Source organism: Lonchura striata, chromosome 14 (genome assembly GCF_050655825.1).
Source record: "Lonchura striata isolate lonStrDom1 chromosome 14, ASM5065582v1, whole genome shotgun sequence".
Classification (NCBI taxonomy): domain Eukaryota; kingdom Metazoa; phylum Chordata; class Aves; order Passeriformes; family Estrildidae; genus Lonchura; species Lonchura striata.
The window spans coordinates 4,227,614-4,252,133 of record NC_140716.1 but is presented as its reverse complement, the minus strand read 5'-3'; the positions used below and the strand labels follow the sequence as shown (position 1 = coordinate 4,252,133).

General features: G+C 39.0%; 1 protein-coding gene across 10 annotated transcripts in view; it reads left to right on the top strand.

The window, feature by feature from the left end:
* SDK1 (sidekick cell adhesion molecule 1) overlaps positions 1 to 24,520 on the top strand; it is a 378,688-nt gene that overhangs the window by 109,914 nt on the left and 244,254 nt on the right. For 6 of the 10 annotated variants that reach the window (XM_085592155.1, XM_085592154.1, XM_085592153.1 and 3 more), the window contains 3 exons: positions 5,013 to 5,119; positions 5,593 to 5,661; positions 9,089 to 9,236. In XM_085592155.1, the coding sequence (XP_085448281.1) occupies positions 5,013 to 5,119; positions 5,593 to 5,661; positions 9,089 to 9,236 (324 nt within the window). Of the gene's footprint in view, positions 1 to 5,012; positions 5,120 to 5,592; positions 5,662 to 9,088; positions 9,237 to 11,219 lie in introns of those variants that run through there. The other 4 variants (XM_085592158.1, XM_021549399.4, XM_085592159.1 and 1 more) reach the window with 2 other exon arrangements.

Here is a 24,520-nt window from a genome sequence, read left to right as displayed (position 1 = left end):
CAATTCTAGCAGTTCCAAAAGGGAGCTGATAGTTCAACAAACTGTCCTTTAATGATTGTGCAGTTTGCCCCCAGGACCTTCTTCCTGCCTCCCTCCCCATCCCACAGACATTCCATCAAACAGGAGCTGAACCACAGCGTGGCTTATCAGAGCTCATTCCTGCTGATAGGCAGCACATGGCTGGCCAAGTACCAACGTGCCAGACAGCCAAGTTTTGTCTGCTTGTGGGAGGATTGACTGGGTTTTCTCCATGCAAACAGAAATTTCTGTACTCTTACGGAAATTTAATTTTTATGCAACTTACTTGGTGCTTTCCAATTTTGTAGAATTTGCCAGGTGAGTTCAGACATTATGAGGGGTGGGTATGTGACAGAGAGAGCCCAGGTACAACACCTGTACCTTTTCCAAACCAAGCTAAATACTGCATTTTTGGGACACAAGGCTTAAGGTAGGGAAAATTATGCTCCTTCAGTATAGATAGAAATTACAGTATAAATTGGTATGCAGATAATGCAGATAATAATATAAAGTTCTACATTGTTACACAAGGCAATACATAATTACTTTTCTCAAAGATTTTCAAAATTGTAACCTAGCACTCTGTTTTTGATATTCTGTTTTTGATATTATTTACATTTACAGAGCAGTAGGGGAAAAGATTCCCTTAAATAACTTTTTTAAACTTGTGGGGGTTATTTAGCATTTCAAGTATTTAGCAACTGTTTGAACCCAAGCATTCAGTTCTATATGAAGTTACCTATAAATGCAAGACTTGATTTGGATGAGCCCTCTTATTCCTGAGCCCCTGCATCTACTCGTAGTTGGTACTTTCATCCTTTGGGATGTGGATTACGAGCCACACGCACATAAAGAGGAGATTTGTGAATGCTTTCTAGAAAATGAAAAGATCTCTAATAGCACAACAAATCACAGAATGTTTGGGCATGACTTTGTGCAAATGCCACTTGTTTTGATCAACAGCAGCAGAGTCAGCTGTAGTGGCTGGGTAGAAGGAGCTGGATGCAGCCTTGACCGTGTGAGATGCTGAGAGAGTGGGAGGAAAAATGGGGTGGGGGAAAAACACATGAACATGGAATGAACAGCAAGCAGGGGTTAGAACTCCAGCCCTGGAGGTGTGCTACGCACTGGGAGATGACATTTCATGGTATTAGGAGAAACCTGAGTAAGAATGTGTGACATTTTGAAGTAAGACCTGAGTGCCGTGGTATTTCTTAAACAAGTGGACACCCCAATACAAAATTGGAATTTTACTGTGTGTGGCAGTGTGAGTCAGTTATTGGAACACCTTTCCCAAGCTGTGTGTGACACACCTGCAGTCAGTCCCTTGTTTCTTATATTGCATTTAATTTGTTCTTGTGAATGTCAGGTCATGATCCAAACCATATTTATTAATTCTGCATTTTTTTATATTCTTATTTCTATTTCTTATTAAAAGATCTGGTGCAGAGGAAGCTGCTGGTTTATGATAATAATATTGATAGAAAATATTAATTTAGCAATTGCATCCCTATTGCTACACCACAGCCAGAGATCAGCTAAACAGGATTTTGATTCTGTAGAAATGCAAAGCTTTAAGCTTCCAAAAAAATGGCATAGGTGCATTAGGATGAATGAAAGCAAGGAAAAGATATGCTCAGACATAAAAATTGCAGTTGCAAAATTTAACCTTTGACCCCATAACAGTTTGCTGTGCAGTTCTCTTGGGTAAATAGCCTGTTTAAATGCACGAATCTTCCTGAGTAAGTGACTTCTGCTGCAATTTGAATCATCAATCAAAGAGTTTTTGGTAATTGATACTACTTAGTGTGTCTCAGTTAAAGTAATGTCTTTATTGTAACAGGCTGAAAATATATTATTATAACAGCTCAAGTGAGTGAAGACCTAATTGGAGCCTTTGCATTGTGACATTGGTGACCCTGAGTGAGAAGCTCCTCTTTGTCTAACGAGGCTGGTTGTGTGCACAGCCTGGCTTTCACAGTGACTGTGCATACACCACTTTGTGTTAAGTATTTATAAAACAACCTTATCAATTCTTTGTGATCTGAGATCCACCTTATGAAAACAAATCGATGCTGATGACTGCAGGAGCAATTTCGGTCATGTCTATAAGTTAAGAGACTTTAATGTTCAGGCAGTGTCTTATTTCTGTTTTCTTTTTCCCTCTCCTTTGTTTTCTTTTGAATTAAGTTCTGGACAAGGTGTGTTTGTCATATTTGCTTTTGTGGCCTGAAGATATTGATTTATTGGAATTTAAGAAACTAAGGTCACGTCTAAGCAGCCATACACTTTCAACCAAATTACTTAAAAGTATCTGATTATTAAATTTTTAACAATGGACACATTTCAGTTTTGCTTCCGTATTCTAAAAGTTAGATCAGTTGATCCATAAGTCTTTTGTTAAAAAGCTTGATAGAAAGTAACATGAATATCTAATAAAATACACTTAGCTTTAATTCTGTATCCATAATTATGACTATTAAATCCCATAGCCTATAGCTTCACTTTCAACTCTAAGGGCATTTAAAATTAAAATGAAGGTTTAAATTTTAGATTAGGAGGGAACTGTAAGTGTTGGCCAGGATTTCTCCTGAGGTGGATGATGCCACTCCCTCCTGGAGCTCTTTGCAGAGGGGTGATGGAGCACATCAGGCTCGGGGAGACTCCCCTTGAAGCTTCTCTTTTCCGCTTGTCACTTCCCATCTCTCTGCAGAACCTTCCCAAACTCCAGGTTCTGCTTGGCTGTGCCTTTCAAACCGAGGGAAGAGTCAGGGCTGACTTTCCAAAGTCCTTGCAGACAGCCCCAGGTACCTCAAGGAGCCTCCTGGCATCTCTACAATGGGAAGATCTGTCTTCAAAGTTTGAGCATGGACAAAAAGAAAGCAAAATTCTGTCTTGTCACTGTAAGGAATTGTGTTAACCTTCAGTTTCAGTTCATTCTGGGGAAGAAAGTCTTATTTAGAACTTAGAAAGCCTATTTATATCCCTTCCTGCCAGTCAGAAAACAAGTGGAATGGGAAAAGCATAGCACAAAAAGCAGTATCAAGGCTGTTAGGTCAGTAGAAAAGTAGGTTTTAAAACAATAGTAAGACATATGAGGTGCATAAAGACTGTTTAAAATTGTAAACACAGAATCAGAAATTCCATTAATATTTATCCCTTGCCCAGGTTTGCAATTTTCAAGATAGTCTCAAACAGTATTAACACATGTCCTATCTCTTTTTTTCCACATTTGTTATTTAATTCTTCTAATTTTGCTTGCCATACCTGAACGTTATACCCAGTAGGTCCGCTGAGAATCCAGCTGCTCTAGGTTTTGGCTGCCTTGGAATTTCTAAAGTAGATGGGATTTCCACTGTAAATTTTTAAAAGATTTTCATTTCTTCAGGCAACATGTTAAGAATGTTTCCTGATGAAACTTTAATAAGTCAGAAAAGAAAACCAAAGTAGGACACTTCTGATCTAATTGATTTGTTTTGTCCTGGTGGCAGCAAAACTAACTCTGCATTACTGTCCTAGTACAGATGATAATACTCAGGAAAGAGGCCTTTAATTTTGACTTTATTAATAGACAAGGTATTAGCCAAGTAGAACACTAAATCTTTATGGGAGAAAGAAAGATTGTTGATATATAACTGTTGGGTAAAAAGAACTGTAAATATTAATTTTCAGTATTTGTCAAAATCTTCAGTTCTTTTATTTAATTTTTTATAATGATGTTTCACAACAATCTTCTTCCTGGCAGAGAAGGAAATGATTTTGTAAGGAACTAGAGAATCCTTCTGTCCTATTGATTTCTCTCCTCTGCATTGTATTTTCACCTGCTCTCTCACTCCTTTCCCCATGGTGAGGCTTGTCAGGCAAGAAGAAACAACATTCCTGCTTCAGAGTCATTATTTGTGTCCTGGGGTTGCTGTGACTCCCATAAAGAGCACAGGCTGGAATCTCCCTTTTCTTCCTGGTGCCAGCTGCCACAGCCAGGGCAGGGAATGTGCTGGTGGCTCTGGGGAGGTCCCAGCAGTGACCTGAGGAGGTCACAGGAGTCACAGCCCCCATCCCTGGGCAGCCAGGGGCTCCTGGAGACCCCCGGCATGTCTGAAGCTTGCTCACAGTGTTGGGCTCTGGTTTAGTGCCTGTGTTTGGTGGTGTAACCCAATTCTGTGATGACACCAGAATCCTCTGCCTCCTTTATTTTATGCTCCCTGATCCTGTTCAGGCATTAAGCTCTGCACGTGGGTGTGTACAGTATATTTGAGTCTAAGAAGAAATGTTTTCTTTTAGTGGAATTAAATTTTGAAGATTAAAATTCAGCTGTTTTCCTTTTCCTTATCTTCCATAAAGACTTTCATTAATCCTGCCATAATATCTCCTGAAGGTGACTGGGGGAATATGCACTTGTGATTAATGTTTGTTTAATGCAGGATTATCTCTATTATTCATGTGTTTTATTCCCATTAAAACTGTGCCTATCAGCTCATTTTCATGTTGAGCAATCAGATGTAGCTGAATGAGAAGGTGAGATTAGTGGACTGAGTGTCTGTTTGAAGGGCAGAGCAAACACAGGGTACAGCACAAGGTGGCACTTCCAGGATTCCTCTGAATTTCAGTGGTCACACAGTGGAGCTTTCATTGGAAAGCTTTGATACTTCTGGCAAGTCTTCCTAATACCTTAAGCTTCTCATGGCTTCTCTGAACTAATTACCTGCTTTGCCTTATGAATGAAGGTAGAGAAAACTAGGGGAAAAAAATTGTCCATCTTTCATGTGAATTTTTGATATACTTGGTATTTATCATATGCAGAACTGAAGACTGAAAGGTATTTTAATGCATTTTGTGTCAGCTGTTTTTTAAAAATCTGTATATAACAGACAATACTATAACCAAAGACCTGAGATTACACAAGAATGCTGTTTGTGAGAAGAAATGCAATAAGCATTTAAATCAAAGTGTAAACCAGGAAGAAGTGCTCTCTAATTGTGCCTTTTGCCCTGCAGGTACATCATCCCAGCTCTGCAGAGAGCTGATGCTGGCTTCTACCAGTGCATCGTGAGGAACAGGATGGGGGCACTGCTGCAGAGGAGATCTCAAGTCCAAGTGGCATGTATGTCTGATTGGGGTCACTCTGTCACTCATTAGCTTCTTTTTTGGTAAAAAAGCTGATGTATGATGACATTTGTCAGTCTGAACAGGTGTTAAATATCAGACTTAAATTTTTTTTCAATAAGTGTCTCATAAGAATTTTACACTTCAGTGATAACTGGATCTGGAGGCAGCTCAGAGCAGTGCAACACAGCCTTGGAGCTGTTCAAAGCCATGGCAATGAGACTGTTTGGAGATGTCTGTAGCATGAGAGAACTGTTACACCTTATGGAATTCAGGAAGGCCATGCACAAAACTAACAAAACTATCAAAACAACAGCAACAACAAAAACTTTAGAGGAAAGCAGCAGCATCTGAAAGGGAATGGGATGGTGGGGATAGCACCAGGAAGATTTCACATCATAGTCCTTGTGGTACAAAATCAGCAGTTTTACAACAAAACTTTAAAATTCTGTTATTAACACCTTTCTAAAGGTGCAATGTTTGCCTCACTCCAGTTTGGACTTTGCAGAATTTTTGAAATCCAGCTGCCATTTGGAAAGGGTAAGTTAGTTTTCTCAGGTGTTTGTGCGAATGAACGTGACATAAGAAATTATCACATACCCTTGATTTCCTTTTTTTCCCTTAACATAGAAAATACAATACAAGTAACTTTGGAAATAAGAAGAAGATCAGTCCTGATTTTTTTTTCCAAAGTAAAAGCACAAAAGAAATTTTAAAAGAGACAGATTTGGGTGCTGTGCCTAAGAGGTCTCATGCATGGATCAAATTTCTCATCAGGGTTGGTAACTGGAAATTCAGTAGTAGTAAATGTCACTTGATAAGCAGAATTTTGAGAAATTGAATTATTTATTTGATAGCAAATTTGAAGCTACTGATTCAAGTTAATCAGTATGTCAATGAGGGGAATTACATGGAATTTCCTGTGTTTTAAAATAAAACTAGTTGCAAATGGTATTATGTAAGTTCTGGTATCATGTTCATCAGTTTGCTGCATTTCAGTAGACTTTGTTACTTTATCTGTAATATCAGTGATATCAGTAATTTGATGTTTGGTCTCCCTATTGTTTCAGAGCTGCTGGGAGCTAAAGTAAAAATAAACTGCTGCTAAAATGGAGTTTTCCTTCCCTGACTTCTACCAGCCCTTGTGCCCCTGCTGTCTACTGACCATGGGCTCACTCTGACCTGGCTCAGACCCTTGCAAGTATTTTTCCAAATACTCCTCTGCAGTTTTAGTGAATTCTGTCAGGTCACAGAGGATCTACTGCAAGCTGCTGTGAGTGAACAGAACTTTGAGTGAGGTGGGGGCGAGCAGGGGGGTTAGATGGGAAGGGGAGGGTGAGGTGCCTCTTCTTGTGCAGCACTGAGCCTTTGGAGGAGCCTGGATGCCTCTGGAGTTGCATCTCCAGGTGTGGTTTCAAGAGACAAAGGCTTTGCTAGCAGTCCCAGGATAAAATGTGCCCATTTCCTCCTGCATCCCACTAATCATTCCCACTCCTGGGTTGTAGTGGAGCTCATTCCCCTTTTGGGAGTGTTTCAGCAGGAAAATGTGTTTGAGCAGCTGTGGGCTGGGAGACTTCTCCAAAATTCTAAAAGAGCAACAGTTCTTTTGCTGGGCTGTAAAATCTGTCTCCCAACTCCTCCCTGCCCAGCTCCCCAGCCAGCTGTGCAAGCAGTTGTACTGGCACAGTGCAGGGAGCAGTTCCTGAGGAAGTCCTGGTGGGAACAATAGTGAGAAGGAGACACAGGAATGCTTTTCCTTCATGCTGCTGCTGCTGCTGAAGAATTCTGTCTCCTGAAATGACAGCTTTATTCCCCTCTGAAGCGGGGGAAGGTTTGCAGGGCAGAGTTTTGTCTCTCCAGGCTGGTTTGGGTGTTTGGCTGTTCAGAGAGACTAAGTGCAATTGGTTACGCTTCTTCAGTTTTAGTCTTCCCTCCATTTAGATCTGCATTGCTGAAGAGGCTAAAATGTTTTCTCTTAAATCTGTCTGAATTAAGTAGACTGTGTATTAATTCATTTATTAATTTCTTTTCATTTATAAAGACACTGAGGCAAAGCAAACCAGATCCTGTGTGACTTGGGAGGCTTTTGGTCTTGAGCCTTTGTGACATCAATGGCTTCTGTAGTGAAATTGCCAGTCAGATTTGCACTTTATTCCTGCAGATTAAACTGTTCTACAAGTTTTAGATATCCTCTTTCCCCTTCACTCAGGGTAGTTACTGATGCCATGTGATTGTTGTCTGTGTTTTAATGGTTTTGATTTAAATTAATTGATTTAAGCTGTGTGGATGTAGTAAAGTTCCTAATATTTTATCATATATTGCTTTTTGGTTATTTTTCAAACATATCAGAAAGCAATGTTCCAAGGGGTTCCTAAAGTCATCTTAGCCACTCGTCCAAACTTATGGGAATTGAAATGTTAGTCTTTTAACTCAGAAGGATTCACAAGAAATGATCTATTTTTGCCAGTGAATAGAGGATGCTTCCCAATGCACTTCAACTGAAGATCTCTAGTGAAGAATTGAAAGGTGTAATTATAATGGCACTGAGAAAGATCTGAGGTATCTTCCATGTCCTAGATATCTGAAGTAGCAGGGAACTTGTTAAATAATTTAAAAAATATTCTCAACACATTCTAACATATTACTTAACTGAATGGGAACAGATATTTGTGAGAAAACTGCTGAGTAAATCTTAATTACAGGATGGGCTTAAAAACTCCTGTATTGTGAAAACTAAAATAATCATACGACAGTGAAGTTAATTAGATCCACCTCCACAGTTTGAAATTTCTTTTCAAGTAGCTGATCTGATTACAGTTATAAGGAATCTGGAGCAGCAGAGGAAGTACAATGCTGATTATGTCTGAATAAATAACTTGAAAATCACAAAGATGATTAAAGCTTCTTTAAAATACCATGTTTTTAATTTCTGCTCTTGTTCTGTCTCTTCTCATCTCCTGCCATTCACAGATCTGATAGTAGTCATTTCTTTTCTGTGTCCTTTGCATCCCTCTCTGCAGTACAGAACTTGTAGAGAACCCTGTTTTCCTTTAAAAATGATGGAATTCAGTGACAGAAGCTGCAATAGTTCTCTGTTGTGTGTGTGTCAGTTTCCTAGTTTAAATCAAATTAAAATGCAGAGAAGTTCTTTGGAGGGTGAAGAAGTAAGAGCCTACAGCCCTGTTCATTTTAATGGATAAGAATGCAGTGGAAAAGGCAATGGAAAAACAACAAAAAAAAAAACCACTCACTGAATTTCTCTAAGGTCTCCCCAGATACCTGAACTTGCCTGTGAAATAAAGCCTGCAGAGGCAGGGGTTCTGCAAGGGTAGTGTCATTTCTTCCATTAAAACTTATGTTAAAAGCTGCTCTCTGACACTAGGGATGCATGATTGACATTGAAATTTTGTGCCAGAAGAGCTGATAGTCCCCAGCATGACATTGGGATTCCAGGATCATTTTGGGATCCTTGCTTAGGTCTGACTCTCTGCTGGCTGCAGTGGAAGAGAGGTTTCCAAAAGCAAAAAGATGACCAAAAAATGAACATATTTGTATACACCATGAGCAGGGGTTTATATACACCTTTGAATTGCAGGGGTTTCCTTTTTATTGTTAAGGATTTGTCTGAAAAAAACCCCAACCAAGTGAAAAACCAAAGCAAACAAATCTCCATTAAAATGTCATTTTCAGTAAAGGCCCTCAGTTTTTGCCCAAGAGCACAGGGGCCATTCAGGGCTGCTCATGGGTGCTCTGCCTGTGTGCACCAGCAGCACTGGGATTTCCTTCATCTGCCTCTATAATCCAAAATCCCCAAATTCCAAACTGTCCCGTGACCCATAGTGTCTCATGAGTAATTATCAGTGCCAGTGGTTGGTGGGAAACATAATGATTTCCCTGTCTACTGAAAAGAAACAGGGAGAAAGGCAAAGCTTCTCATTTTAATTTTTTTTAATTTTATTTTTTGCAGACATGGGAGATTTCATGGGCACAGACCAGAGAAAAACAGTGACTGAAGGACAAGCTGCTGTTCTGAACTTCCCACACATCCTCAGCCACCCGAGGCCCCAAGTGACGTGGTTTAGAGACGGGCACAAGATTATACCAAGCAGCAGAATGTAAGTCAATTTAAAACTCAAAATACACCCACCCTAAAATATGATTAATTATATTTGATAACACAGCTTACATTTTAAGTACACTAATTAAGGTTTAAAGAGAATAAAGTAGTCGTGTTCATACTAAGTTTGAGATAAATTACTATTTTAAGACTGTCTCTGAACTTCTGAAGCAGTTTGACAAAATAATTCATGTGATTTTAATGGTCCTGGTGCAGCATAAGGGGCTGGATGTGCAGAATGTCTGAGCTTCCTTCACGCTATTCATTTCCATGATACACTCTGGAAAAAGGAATGTTCCTCTCTCAATTACGTTTGCTTGAGTGCACTAACTCAATGAATTCTGAGGCTTTTTCTTTTAAAACATGAATTTGCGGGGTTTGTTGCAGAGTTATGCTGAGTACTATTTTCCTCACAATAAAATTCTAGATATTGTTTATTCTTTTCATTATTTTTTTGCCAACAATGAAAATTTTATTTATTTTTCACTAATTAACAGCTCACCCCTAATGACACAGTACTTTCATTTTTATTAGTTATTATCCCAAGGTGTGCTCATTTATCCTTTTCTGAAACAGTTATGAAGCCACCCCATGTTTTTATCTGCACAGTTCCATTCAGAGACTGAAGGGCTTGGCTGTAACATTGAAAAATGTGGATTAAATCTTGTCTCATTTATTAGAAAGCTGTTGAAATGCCAGGAATGTTGCTAGCTAGTTTTCAACTGTGCATTACATTTTCATGTGTTCAAAGGGATAGATGTGCTAGCAAATGATGGTAATGGAATATTGCTGTGTTCCAGAAGTGCTTTAGAGTTCATATTGGAAAGGGAAAACTTCTCTTAAATTTGAATTTTGCTAATCTGTACAGTATATTTTACTTCTATGTGCCTTTTTAAATCTGAAAGCTGATATTAGAGTGGCTTTGAAACTGTTAAAATTAGTATTGCAGGGATGTGAAGAAACAATGTAATAAGTTATGAATAATTTAATAGTAATTTGATGGGAAACAGCTGGAAGATGAAACAATAGGTTCCTGGGCAATCTCTTGAAGAGAGCTAAGTGACAAATCCTGAGTTATTAACCATTAAGGATCTACTTCCCCCACTTGTGCTACATTACAAATTTTGTGTTGTTGATGCTGAGAACACACAAATCAGGAATTTGCAGATAGTGACAAGGCTTTGTTATGCTGCTACCTGAGAGTTTCCTGGGAACCCTTACAGGGAACAGAGCAGCGTGACCAAGGCAAGCCTGCAGTGCCTGACAATGAGATTTGCCTCAGTTCTCTTACAGTTTGTGAAAACTGCAAGTAGAATTGTGTATGCCATGTATTTGTTAATATGAAGATCCTGATTTTCACCTGCTGTACTCTTACCCCCTTGGGGTTGCTGGGGTGAAATGACCTGTAACTGTGGTCCTGCTTAAAATGGGAGAACTGCAACACTGGCTACAGCAGGGCTGAAATACACCTCAAGGTTTCCATATAAATTCCATTTCCCTGGTCAGAAATTTTTTCTAAAAGGGACACTTGAGGACATTTTTCTGGCCTGTATAGAAATCTCTGAGTACTTCTGCAGCTGAAATGCCCATTCTGGAAGTGTGAGCCTGCTTGGAAGTTTGATAGATGGTGCACAGTGAGTCTGATATGTTCAGGAGGTGACAGATTTATGGTACACGCACCAATCATCAGAGAACTCTGTGCAGTTGGTCTCAAAATACTGGAAAAAACCAGAGAGCATCCACTCACATCTTGTTGTCCATGAAATTTGAGAAGTAAATATGGCAGCCCTATAAATACAGGAAAGCTGAGACGTGGAGAGGATGCATATAAAACTGTGAGAAATTGAGAAATATCTTATGGGAGCTGGTTCTTACTTGTGGAACAAGTTTTCCATGTGTTTTTTTGTGCTCCAGGAGGGATCAATTTCCCTGATCAGTTTAGCCAGTGATCCAGTTAGGCTGATACATCAATCTCACTGGATCTCCTGCTAAACTGATCAGGGAAATTGATACAACCACCTTGTACGATGCTCTTTAATCTGATTAAAAGTACCTTATATTGCTAAATCAATATAAAGCTTTTTTAGTGTTCTTAAACAAGCTTACAATGGTTTGGCTGAATCAATCAGCCATAATTTCATATGTCAGCTGTAATCAAGATTTCTAGGAGTGACATTGCTGTGGTGCATGAGGAGTGAGGACATAAACAGTGCAAAAAATGGGGAGAACAGTGGTGCTTGTGGTGAAATTCATTCAAATAGTCATCTGAGTTTTACTCATGCAAAAGCCTTAATTTACATCTGCTTAACTCTGCAGCATTTTTATGCCATAAAAATGATCCTTATGTTTGTGTGCATAGATTCATCTCACTGATGTGGGAACAGAGTTGCCCTTAGATGAGAGGTACAAAAAATGAAAAGTAACACTCGTTCTGACAATAAAAAATAAGAAATTCTTGAGACGTTTCACAGAATGTAATTTAATTGGCTCTGCACTATGGCTTTCCTAGCAGGTTTAAGGTGCTAAATGCTGATGTATTTCTCCTTCAGTGTGTACCAGTATTTGGGACACTTATGGGAAGGGGCACTGCCAGCTATTCAGCATCTCTGGGCAACCTTTGCCAGGGCCTCACCTCCCTCACCAGGAAAGATTTCTTCCCTATATCCACCCTTTTGTAGTTTAAAACTATCCCTTCTTGTCCTACCACTCTGTGTCCTTGTCAGTTGTTCAGGGTCAGGGGGAGGAAAGATCAGTGAATAGCTTTGGTTTCACCTTTTTGTATTTCCTACTCTGAGAGCGTGCATGGCTGTGACATTTTCTGGGAGAAAGTTTCCTTTGGGACACAGGCAATTTTTTTTCAAACTGCACACTCTATTTAATTTAACTGCTGGTGTTAAAGTGGAATTTGCAGCAAATAAACACATATTAGTACCTATCCTAATGGTGTTGGTAATATTTTGTTAAGGCCTCCAGATAGAAACAGGAATAGGATGACAAGTTACTCCTCAATAAGTGGGCATGTAAAGTCAACAAACCCCTGTATAATATATAAATGTGAAGCAAAAGGCCTGCACATACTCCTGGGGTTGTTGTTATAGTTTATGATTTAAGGCAACTAACAAATGTACAGCAGAGTCAGTGGGACATGATGGTGTGCATTTAAAAATTTAAGTCCTAAATTTAAGTCCACTGTCATCCCCTTCTCACTTAGTGCAGTGTGGGTGTACACTCATTTTGGCTTTTATGCATTCATCAAAGCCTCAGCTTGGTATTTTCAAGAGGTATTTCTGGAACAGAATGAAGCTCTGTACATGCTAGAAAAGTGTAAAGTGGAGAATTGGAGAGGAGACTAAAAGATCAAGAACAAGAGAAAATGAGCAAGGAGAAGAACTAGGGTTTGAGGTGTTTGTTATTATTCTATATTCCCCAAGAAGTTCTAGAAGAGACTTGACATTACACCCAGACAGATTCATTTCCAAACACACCAGCAGAGAAATGTGGAGTTACAGCTGCACTGTTATCCAGGGTCCTGACTGATGGGATGATTTTGCCTGTTTCCCTGCACATCTTACCAAAACTAGCAGCTCTCTAAAGGTGACTGCATCAAAAGAAATTGCTACTCTGGGATATCAAGTATTCTGCTTGCCTTGCCTGCTTGTACTTCATCAGGCTTAAAAGCAAAGAACATTTAACGTTCTTTACACGAGCACAAATAGTACCTTGGAGAGGTACAAAGGACAGTAGCACCATCAAGGTCTACAATTGCCTTTCACTTGTGGCATTGAGGAATTAAATTCTTAGTACTCTTAGAGGGTTTTTTACCTTTCTCTAAGTGAAGAGTTTTTCAGAGAAAAGGTTCATTCCAGCCATCAATTCTTTTAATTCACTTTCTTTAAGAAGAGAACTTCTATGCAGATGTTATTACTGTCTTCATTAACTTCCTTACAGTGAAACTGCTCTTCCCCATGTAAGCTGCAGTTAGATGAATATAAAATCATATCTTTTGACAGTGGAATTATGTCTGACACAAAACCAGAAAGTTCATTTTTGGTGTATAAAGGCACTTCTGGGGCGTTCCTTTTAGCAGGATGGACATTTAGTCACTTAATTAACTCATGAGGAACTGAAGGACTTCACAAATGCACCTCATCCCCCTAGGCAGGAATGCTGGATTGCATTGCCTTCAGGTACAAATGGTTAATACCTGTGTTTTGAACTCAGATTAATTCATTATTGGATGTATTTGGTCATTATTAACTCTTAGAGACTGAAGTTGCTGGCAGATCGTGGAAATTAAAATACATTCAGCACAAGCAACTCTCTCCTGAATTGCTGTGGTTTTGAACATCACAATACTTTGAAAATAGACAAAGCTGGTGCAAATTTATTAGACATTTGTTAAAGTAAAATTGTAAATGTGTTAATGGCAGCCTCAAAAAAAAAAAAGTAGTTATAGCTAAGTAGGCTTTAAAATATGAGAAAAATTGAAGTATCTAGGAATAACACATCAAATTTGGGGCTGATAATAGCATTAGATTAGGTTTTGCTTTGATGATAGCAGCTGACTTAATGTGCCATGTATATATTTTTCACTTTAAAACAAACACCACTTCATTATTCTGTGAGCAGTTCTAGTGGTACAGAGCATCTCTCTGCAAATACCAGCCTGTCATACAACTTAAGTCAGTTGCACATAATTACTTTTCACATGCACTGGATAATACTTTCATTAAGATCATGATGATTATCATTACTGAACAATACATTCAGGGACTGTCAACTCTGCAATGTATTAGCTGAGCAATAATTTAAAAAATAAAATTTGCAGATCTTCTGTCTGCTAACATCATGGAGTGACACCTCTCAGCAATAAGATGTGAAAAAGCACTATAATATTTGGTTTATCTTAATGTACCTTTCACAGGCTCCACATTAAGGTCAGTACCCAAAAAAGAAGAGTACTTGGTAGAATTAAATTATTCCCTTAAACTAAAATTCATCACCACCACCCTGTAATTAATTTATTTAACCAAACTTCTACACTGAGTAGCTTCAGTTTGGAGGAACAGGCAGCACCAGGAATTACCTTCCAATAGTTTCAGTGTTGTCCCCAAGGCCTGGATGGGTATGAAGGACTGTGGGGAAATCTCCCATCCTCTCTTGGAGTGCTGAGTTTGAGGAGCCCTGGCACTGTCAGGGGCTGTGTGAGCATCACTCTGTCAGGGCTGCTGTGGCTATCACCGTGCTCAGCAGAGGGAAACAGCAGCACCCCAGGGAAGCACATCCCAGCTTTATTTCCCAAAGCTGTTCGACTTGTCTGGATCCAACCTCACTGCTTTCCTCTCCGTACATCATTTGTTTGCCACAGGTCTCAAACAAATGTGTCAGCAATTAATTTATTCAGACCTCTCATCTTCCCGGGGTGATTGTTGTTGTTTGGTTTGATGGAGGGGGAGCAGACCGAGGTGGCACCTGGGGACCAGGGGATGCTGAGTGCAGGGTGCTGGGAGCAGCACAGCCCCTCAGAGGTGGGACAGGGACAGCAGGAAGAAAACATTGCTGCCACAGAAAATGGCTTTTAGCAAGGCTCATTTGGAGGGGGATTCTTCCCAGGAGGAGCACTCGGGCTGATGAGATGAGAGGCACATTTTGGGATTTGACCAATATGTTTCATTACAGATTTGGACCACAAACCACAGAGGGTTTTGTAATGTATGTTTTTTTCATAAGCCAGGGGAAGTTGCTGCCATTACTGTAGCACTGTAAAATCCATATCTTTGCTAGAAAAAAGTGGATGCTTGGAACTAATATTGTGCTTTAATGGGCCTCAGCTGCTCAGAGTGTCTTCCAGGACAATCTTCAGCAGCTGTAAATTTCAATAAAACTTCAAAGATCACTGTCTAGGAGGACAATCTGACTCTTGGATATTGTTTTTCCTATGGTGATCACATATAAGGAACAAAATCATTTTATGTGCTACTACCCTTATTAATCATAGATTTGGAATTTGTAAAACAAAGGCAATGGAAGTGTCACTAGAAGGAAACCTTTTTTGCTCTAAGTATGATTTACTTATCACAGCTAGCAGTGACATTGATTTATGAGTTTGTTGCTTTCTGGGGACAAATGTACTTTGAGAAAGAAAATATGGACTGTGAAAGAAGTGTTAATAGCATTACTCTTTAAAAGTGAATTATATACTATTTTTAAAAAACCATCCTCAATCTAGAGGTGGATAAATATGAAGACTTGTTGTCATCGTATTTTGAGGCTCACTTTTTGCATTTGCTGCATTTTCTAATCAGAACTAAAGATGCTATTAGGGACAAATCATAAATATAATCCTTTAATAACTAATGTGCTTTTGTGGAAAATCATTTGTCTGTCAATCTTTGAACTATTCCAGCTACAAATGGAAATATTTTAATATGAAGCCAAGATAAGACTATTTAAAAGTGTCGCAGTCATTCTTAAGAGCAAATATGCAAAAGAAAACTATTGCTTTGTGCTTAAAAAGTGGCAATTGTTCACAAATCCCTGGGAACAATTTATCTCCCATGGCCCCTCACATATCTCTGCTTTTATGGAAATAGATGAAAAATGCTTGTGGTTTATCAAATATAGCAAAAGGTAATGTCTTATGTTTACCAATCAACTTTCATTAATCAAAACTGATTGAAGTAAAAGGTATCTGTCAGTACTTCTAGCTCTGTACTACAAAGGATTGTTAATTTACCTTCTATGCAGGAAAGGACAAATTCTGTCTTGTCTCATGATTTCAGTGGATTTTTATGTGATGTGAAAAGGTGCTAAGACATATAAGTTTGTAGCTTTAAGATACAGGTTTATGTGGAATACTTTAAAGCCTTTCATTTTGGCAGATTTACTTTTATAGTGAATACTGCTGTGTGATTCAGGAAGGAAAAAAAAAACCCCAAAACCACAGAACCTGGCACTCTGGGGATATATTGTGGCTTTTGTGGTTGATTTGCATCAAGTCTACTTTGTTAACAGTATTCAACTTGAATTTAAAGAATTTGCTACATGGGAGCAAATGTGAAGCAGTTTTACATTAATTAGTGCTGCAGGGAGAGGCAGGAGCTGGCAGCCTGTGCCTGCTCCTGGGTGCCAGGGTGGGGAGTGGAGCTGTTTTGTGCTTGGCCTTCACCAAACTGGTCCCAAGTGAACTGAAACCCATTGCAAACGTGCTGTCTGCTCTTCCATGGCCCAGGGTCATCTCTGTGAGAGGAGGCATTTTCTTCTCTGGTGAAACTTTTGAAGGCATCTTGCAATTAGAAGTGAGAAAACAGAAAATTCTGCCAAAATTTGTGTGAAAATTATTTCTCTGCTGCTTGTTAGTGCTACCTTTTATTTCTTAATACACACCTGTGGCTGTTTTTATGTATTACACAGATCCCTTGTTTTGCATGAAAGGACCAATTCTAGACATAGACAAGGAAAATGTTTATTGGGGTGAGCACAGCCATCACTTGCTTGCTCAGCTTCACTCTCTGCTTTTCTCTCTAAATTCTCTCTTTGCTTTTCTCTCTGCATTCCTGCCACTCGAGTGGGGAAGGAGTGGAATAGATCAACCTGTTTTCATCATAGCAGGGCAAAGGGAATGGATAAGGAGTGGAAATGCTGGAGGAAATCTCTTCTTTCCCTCACCTCCCAGGAGTGTCAATGTCCCGGGAGTGTGGCCCTCACTTTTCTTTAGTTTCTTCCCCAAAAAATCTCGCTGAGCTTCTCAACTTCAACTCGCAGCAAACCCCTTGCACTGCCACTGATCCATCCCAGACCTGGAACTCCCCTGGTACACCTCTTCAGTCTGGAAAACTGAATATTGCCAGCATTTTATTTCTGTTTGTTGTGGCTTATTTGAAGAATCAGGACCTATTGTGTCATTGAGAAATAACAGCAGAACAAATATCCAGCAATTTCAAGCTTCTATGTGCCTGGCTTCTTGAATTCTCAGAATTGAGGTTTAAAGGAGACCTTATTTAGGAAAAGCACTTGAAAGCATTGCATCTAAGGGCTGTACTACAACATTTCTTGTATTTTTTCCTAAAACCTCAAAGCCTATTCACTTTATAAAGTGGGGTTTTGCTAGATTTTACTCAATGATTTTTCAAGAAACTGCATTTGCTGTTGTCATTCAGCAGCCACGACCATTTGCAAGAATTTTAACAATTCTGCTGCTGCCTGCCAGCTGCCATGTGTTCCTTCCCTGCTCCCTGCATAAAACCTCCTCGCTGCAAGAGGACTGCAATACTTTCGTAGTAATCACTAGTTCAAATCACTGATTATTTTAAAACATCAAATCTCATTTTTGGCAATCCATCATCTGTTTCCATGGGAACTGAAACTGGCCTCAGCAGCCACAAGAAGCAGAGTTTATTGGGATACTTACACATTTCAATGGCTGTTGTTAGACAGCTGCATTTTCTGTTTACCCAACAGATATTGCTGCAACAACCTCATAATACCCTTTGAATATTCGCTATACATTTCAATTTAATGCATTTATGTCTTTATTCATATTTTTCACAACTTAGCAGAAATATTATTATGAGGGAGAGGGAAATGTCAGTAATTTCCATCATATGCAGTCAATATTGGATGTTTCCATGCAGTCTTGACTGGTGTTTTAACTAGGGCTGTGACACAAGAGAATGGAAAAATGCCCTGCCTTGAGGGGCCAAAAATAGGTGGATGCTCCCACTTTTTAGGTGCAGCATTTTCCCTTGGGTAATCTTATCCCAGAGTTTCTGCTTTCCAAAGTCTGATTTCCTCAATACCTTTTGCCCCAGAATAACTATTTCCCCAAACCTGCAGCTCATCCTTCTGCTCCAGAGCTCACATTCTCCTAATTCCTGCTATTTCACCACCATTTTTAAACCCCATTGATCAAATCAGCAAGGAGTAGCAGTGTGGATTTGAAAATGTTGTTTTACTGTAGATTTGTGTGAAGTATTTTAGTATCAAAAGGAGTAACTGGGCAACTAATTGAGTGTAGTGTTGATGTGAATATATATCAGCTTTTATTCTTTCCTTCCAACTGCTTTAGAGTGGAAATCATTATTTTGGAGTTTGGCATTATTTTGGTTCAGAAGTAAGGCAGCCATTTAAGGCAGATCTCAAATCTTGAAAAACTGTTCTACTCACAGACCTTCTATCAAACAAACAACCCTCATCTTCTCTCATCTTCTAATACTGATTTTATCATCACGGGGGAAGCTGGATTACAAGGAAGCATTTTGGGGCAAAATAGATCATATTTACTAATAAACATGATTGGTTTAAATTCAAGATTGTTTGTCTTGCAAAATAGGGGGAGAAAAGGAACTGTTACATTCTCTATCTAGTGCTGAAGTGCAAGGGGAGAAACGTTGATTTTTCCAGTCTCCCACATGATCTCTAAGGAGTTTCCACTAACATGAAGCATCTCATAAAGCTTTTGCAGAATCTGGCAAAACCACTGCCTATCTCTGTCAGCTGCTAAAGCACTGGATCTTGGTTAAGTTCAGATAAATTAATGGAATTAGTTTGTTTAATAAATTATTTGCTTAATAAAGGGACTCAGTTCCTTGATTTCTTGGGTGACACCCCAATAAAAGAATTTCTCATTCTGCTGCAAGTCTAGTGAGTCTTTACATCTTTGGTTGTGACTCTTTCTGTCCCAGATCTGACCTGGCAGGAAGTTTAGTGGAAGTGCCTTGGAAATTCTCAGTTCTTGCTTCTTTCTGTGCTTTCGCAGGGCTGAGCTCAGATCATGTAATCACTGGTTCAGTATTTACCACAAAAAACACTTTCTAAAGAAAATATCTGCTCTCACATCTTTGTGTCAGAGTGTTTATCTATTGAGCATAATTATGAACAATTCAATCTATATTTTCACACAGATGGATTTTTCTGCACTCATACGTAATTAAAACCTGCTGCATGAGGGGATGATAAATAACTGGTAAGAAATGGCTGAGGGTGCACAGCAAGAGGGTGAGAGCAAAGAATATTGTACAGCTGCTTTGCTGGGATCTAGATCTGGTACTGACTACACCCAACTCTGGTTTTAACAGCATTATTTGAAGAGTAAACTAACTTATATTTAAGAATTTTTAATTTCTTTTAGAAGAAGCAGTGAAAATACCTTGAAGAAATCCTTTAAATAGGTATTTATTGTATGTTGATTTAAAGAAATATTCCAAGACAAGAAATAAACTAACATGCCACTCATAATTTAATAAAAACAGGGAGTTAGCCAAATATTCTTGTTCCAGAGAATGCCTGATAGCTTCTAATCCATAGCTGTCAGTGCTAATTTCACTATGTAAAAGACTTTATGGTGCTGAAAGGTTCACTAATCAAGATTCATAAAGGTACAATTCCAGTTGTCATCCTCTTGTCTCTTTGGGAAACCACTTTTGTACACGAAACAATTCCTGAGTGGAAAAAAATACCAAGCATAAAGTAGAAAATTGAGTGTGCAAAACACACTTTGGTTATTCTCATGGAACCTTGAAGGTGATGCTGGATGGATAAAGGATCTGGACATCATGCCTAAATTTTTGAATTATTTAAGCAAAATTATTTCATCAGTAGGAAAATTTCTGATTGAGGATCAGCTTTTAGAGCTCTCTTTTCCTTGCTGGGAGGTTTTTGTCAGTGAATTGTGGGGTGTCTGAGTGCTGTCAGTTCTTCTGAAACCTGCTGCACCCCATGGGATATTCCCTTAATCTGGTTAACACATCCTGTGACTGGTAGGTGTGAATTTTAGTCATTTCTGTAGTAAAATACTCATTTTCATCAAATGCAGCACATTTTTGCCCATTCAATAGGTCTGTTTGAGGGGGCACAGATGGATTGCTCTGCACAAGGGCAAAGACAACACATTCTATTGGTGGACTTCAGATTTTCTGTAATTTTTTGTAAGGGTAAAGAGCCTCCACGGTAAAGAGTCAAACAGCACAACAACAGATCCAAGCTACCCAACCAGCTGCCAGGTGATTTCCTAATAATTTAAACTTTTAAATTTCCTAATACTTCATTTACACCTCTGAAATAACATCATAATAAAACCTTCCTTTGTGTAACATCAAAGTACTTTCCACAGGGTTGCAGTTTTAACTCCCATGCAGATCTTATAAAAAAAATCCATTGGGTCGTTCCTCAAATGCAAATGTTGAGTCTCTTTTTTATTAAATTGCAAAAGGGATTTACCAGAATTATGAAAAGGACTCTGAGCTTGTGCTTTATAAATGCTAATATAAAATCTAGTATTTTAATAAGTTTTTTAAATTTACATTTTTGAGTTCATTGAGGGAGCTTTGAAGGTGCACCCTCTCCCTTTGACATTCACTTTCTGTTCCAACACTTCCTACTCCTTTAATAGAGTCACGCTTAAGGAGCTCTTTGTACTTTAATCTTTTAACCATTACAGAGAGTCACAGAAGATCTGCTTACCCTCTGATTTACAGCAGAATTGTCCTGAGCCATTTCCCTGTATGAATGGCTGATCTTATTCTTTCCAAATCCAGCACATCACGAATGACAAAAGGAAATGGGCTGGGCTTTGGGTTTTGGTTTGTTTGGGGATTTTTACCATGATTTGTACCAGTGATGTGTTTGGTGGATTTCATAAATGTTCGTTTCTGTGTCTACACTCAAGCTTTGGAATTTTTCAGCTCCTGGAAGATTTTCAAATCAAATGCTCTGGGTGCAGGTAACCACCTCTTTTTCCTTTGGATGGTTCTGTCTTACTGTGCACACTTATCATTCTGAAAGCTGAAATAATGGTAAAGGTAATGAAATCTCATGCTTCAGGGCATATGCTAATGCCTACAAATCTATTTCACATTTTGTGAGGTTAATTAGTTAATATGTGTACAGCATTTAGAACATAATTAATTTTAAATTTACGCCAAGAATTGCTACAGACTGATCATCTGAGGAACTCAAGAGTTAATTTCTTCTGTATACACTGTGGAAATGAAGAACAACATTAATTTTTTACGTCATCTGTGTTTGTTACGGACAGATTATTTGTCCCACAAGAGTAATTTCTGCTACATTTCATTTGTTTAAAGAACAACTAATCCTGGCTAGTTGGATCATAAGATCACAGCTGCCTGATGAACTCTGGGAGACACTTGGAAATGCTTTGGATTCACACGTCATCCTCACCCTGGGAACCCTCCCAGTGCAGAACTAGGGCTGCTTTTCCTGGCAAGGGATCTTCTCTCCATCACGGGATCAGAAGTGCCTTGAGATGGATGCTGCAAAATTTCCAGTGCCTGGAAAGCAGGATTTGTAATGGGAAGATGAGAGGTGAAGCTGAAATATATTTATGTAGTAGAAGAGTGGATGTTCACAGACAGAATTTTGAATAGCTGTGGTAGACTGTGAGGAGGAAATCAAACCCAACCTCTTCCCTCTGTGCTCCTTCTGTGGGAAAAGGGTTATTCTCAATGCACTGAGTAAATAAAAGCAAATAATAAAAAATACTTTCAAAAATTTGTTCAGGGATAATAACCTTGACTACATTTAGTGGAAGGGCTGGACTGCTTTCACTGATAATTGTAGTTTTTTTCTCCTCAGAAAGTGCATGTAACTTATCTTTGTTACTCAATCTGTGTGGATTTGCACTAGAAAAAAGGCAATAATATAAGATTTTCACCCCATATTATTTTTAATTAGTAAAATAGCTCAGAATGAGACTTGTAATTACAAATTGGCATCAAGTTGAGGTATGTTGAAACAAGCATTTCTCTACAAAGCTTATTTTCACTGAGCCCAAAATGGTTGATACTTGCATTACATGTTGTGCTTGTTTGTTTTATGATTTTTCCTGGAACTATGTTTGCTGTCATTTGCAAACAAGAGCGATCAGTCTGTTATTTACTGAGGCTGAGTAAATCACAGAGTATTATCCAGTTAGGAGACAGTACACAGAGTAAGCAGATCAGGAAAATGTATTTCTATGCCAGCTTCATTAAGTCGATAATCATCTCAATATATTCCCTTACAATTTCAACAATTAGTAGCCATAGTTTTCTTCTCGTGATTATCTTTAATCAGTGGCACAAAAAAAATCTCCAAGAAGAATTCCATGGTAATTGGAAGCTTCCAGAAAAATATTCTCGACGTGTGGAGCGTTGCAGCAAGCAGTCCCAGGCCCCACATTTGCTGGTTATTTCTGCATTCTGAGGAGAGGAATTCATCCCAGGTCCTACAACAGCAGTTCACCTCTGAGGAAACACCTTCATTTCTCAACCATATGTTCCTTCAAAAAAATATCCTTGTTCCCAGATACCTCAACAGCAGGACGTGGCCAGCTGCAGACAGTGCTGGTGGCCGTGGTGGCCACATTAGGGTGGTGTTGGGATTTAGGATTCTGTGACTGCTTTTGTCTCCTGGCAGGACCAGGGAAACTGCTCCACTCTTGAAAAGCACTTGGTGTGCTCTTAGCTTTGCTCACTCAGTAACTTCTGTGCTGGGGTTTCAATTTCAGTTTCTGGTGTTTCAGCCTAAGTTTCTGAAGATGGTTGTTTAAGTTTGGTTTTTGGGTTTTTTTTTTTTTACAAAATTTCTTCAGAACTTTCAGGAATAGATTAAATCAAATCAATAAACTGATTTACAGAACATAGAAATGAATAATACCATAAGAAATGGAAGAAATACCCTCTCTTGAAGTTGGAGGCAGTGAAGAAAACCAGGAGCTGGCTGTGCCCTATGTCTCTCTCCTCCCCAGCCCCTAGGAATCCCATGGACCCAGCCTGTGCTCACAGGGCTGCTCGGGTCAGTTTAGGGACTGGCTGTACTGGGAATCCCACCCTAAGTGGGTCCAGAACTGTGCTAAAGCCAGTTCTGTATCTCACAGGGCTTTGTGCTTGCAATGTTAAACATCGTGTGTTTTGAGGAATCTGCATATTTAGAATGATGACATTTGTTTCAGAAGCAAAATTCAACAATCCAAAACTTCCTATTCATTTTGTTTCTGTCTAGAGATGAGCAAGAACCTGCTGTTTCCTTTTCTTTTTCAGAAGTGTCTCATAATTGAAGTAAACAAATTTCAAAGGTGTCTAGAGTTGCACAAAGTCTGAACAAAGTCTGGCTTGAATAGAGTATCAGGATTCTTGATATAAATTTCCAGTCAGGAATGAAGCTCCTTGAACATCTTCTATTCATTCAGTTTAGCTGCTTGAGGTATATTATTATTTTTAGTTGACTTACAGATTTTAAATAAATGTTTATGTGAGATAGAGTCTTGCAGTATGTTTTGTAATGTGTCATAAAATTTGCTGGGAATATCTGAATTGATCACACCCAGAATGAAATACACTGATAGAGCGTTTCCATGGCGATTTCTTGTTTTTTTCTGATCATGTCTTTTAATTCTCTCTCTCTCTAATATGTTAGACAGGTTGTTCTCCCTGGAAGCTCATGGACTGCAAGAAGCTTCAGTATTTTCTTGCGCTCCCTGCTGCTTTGTGTATTCTGTCACTGGCATAGTCACTTAATTATCTGACAGGCAATAACTGCTCTCGGAGGGAGTAAAAACAACTGTTGAATTCATTTCTAAATTATATCATATTGCTCTGTTCGAAACCTCTTTTAAATAAATGTTGAGAGTAGAACTATTGATGTGGTTTTTAAACTTTAAATTTCAGTTAGTTCAGATCATTTTAAATAGTCCTTCAGCAAGAATAAATCAGTTTTTATGACTTATAACTTTCAATTACCGCCTTCGGAGGGAATAACAGCACGTTTTGAGGAGCTGTAAAGTACAACAACAAGGAAGTGCTGCTGTTCCATTTGTGCAGGCTCTGAGCTCCTGTGGAACCTTGACAGGAGTTTTTTTGTGAGGAAGCACATCCTAGAAAGATCCTTGAGTGTGTCAGTCTGAGGTGTGGCTTTGATCTCGTGTTGGAGCTCTCACCTGGGGAGCTTCCTGCCAAACCTTGGGGGGGATGGATGATGCTTGACCTACTTTGCTGTGCTTCAGCTGTTCCACAGAAATGGTCTGAGAATCTCAAGCTGTGCCCCTGAATTGCCTGGAAAGAGGTTTCCTCTCTGCAAATTGCCAACTGGTGGCTCTGATGGAGAAATTTCTGGCTTAACTAATAGCTAATTCCATTGCAATGTGTGGGGCAGTGCAAGAGCTTTAAATTGTAGCAAATTTGAGCTAAATCGGGTATGGACCTATTGTTAGAGACTTATTTAGACATAAGGATTCTGTATTTAGAAAAAATACTATGGAGTTAGTTAGATGGATAGGGAGAATCC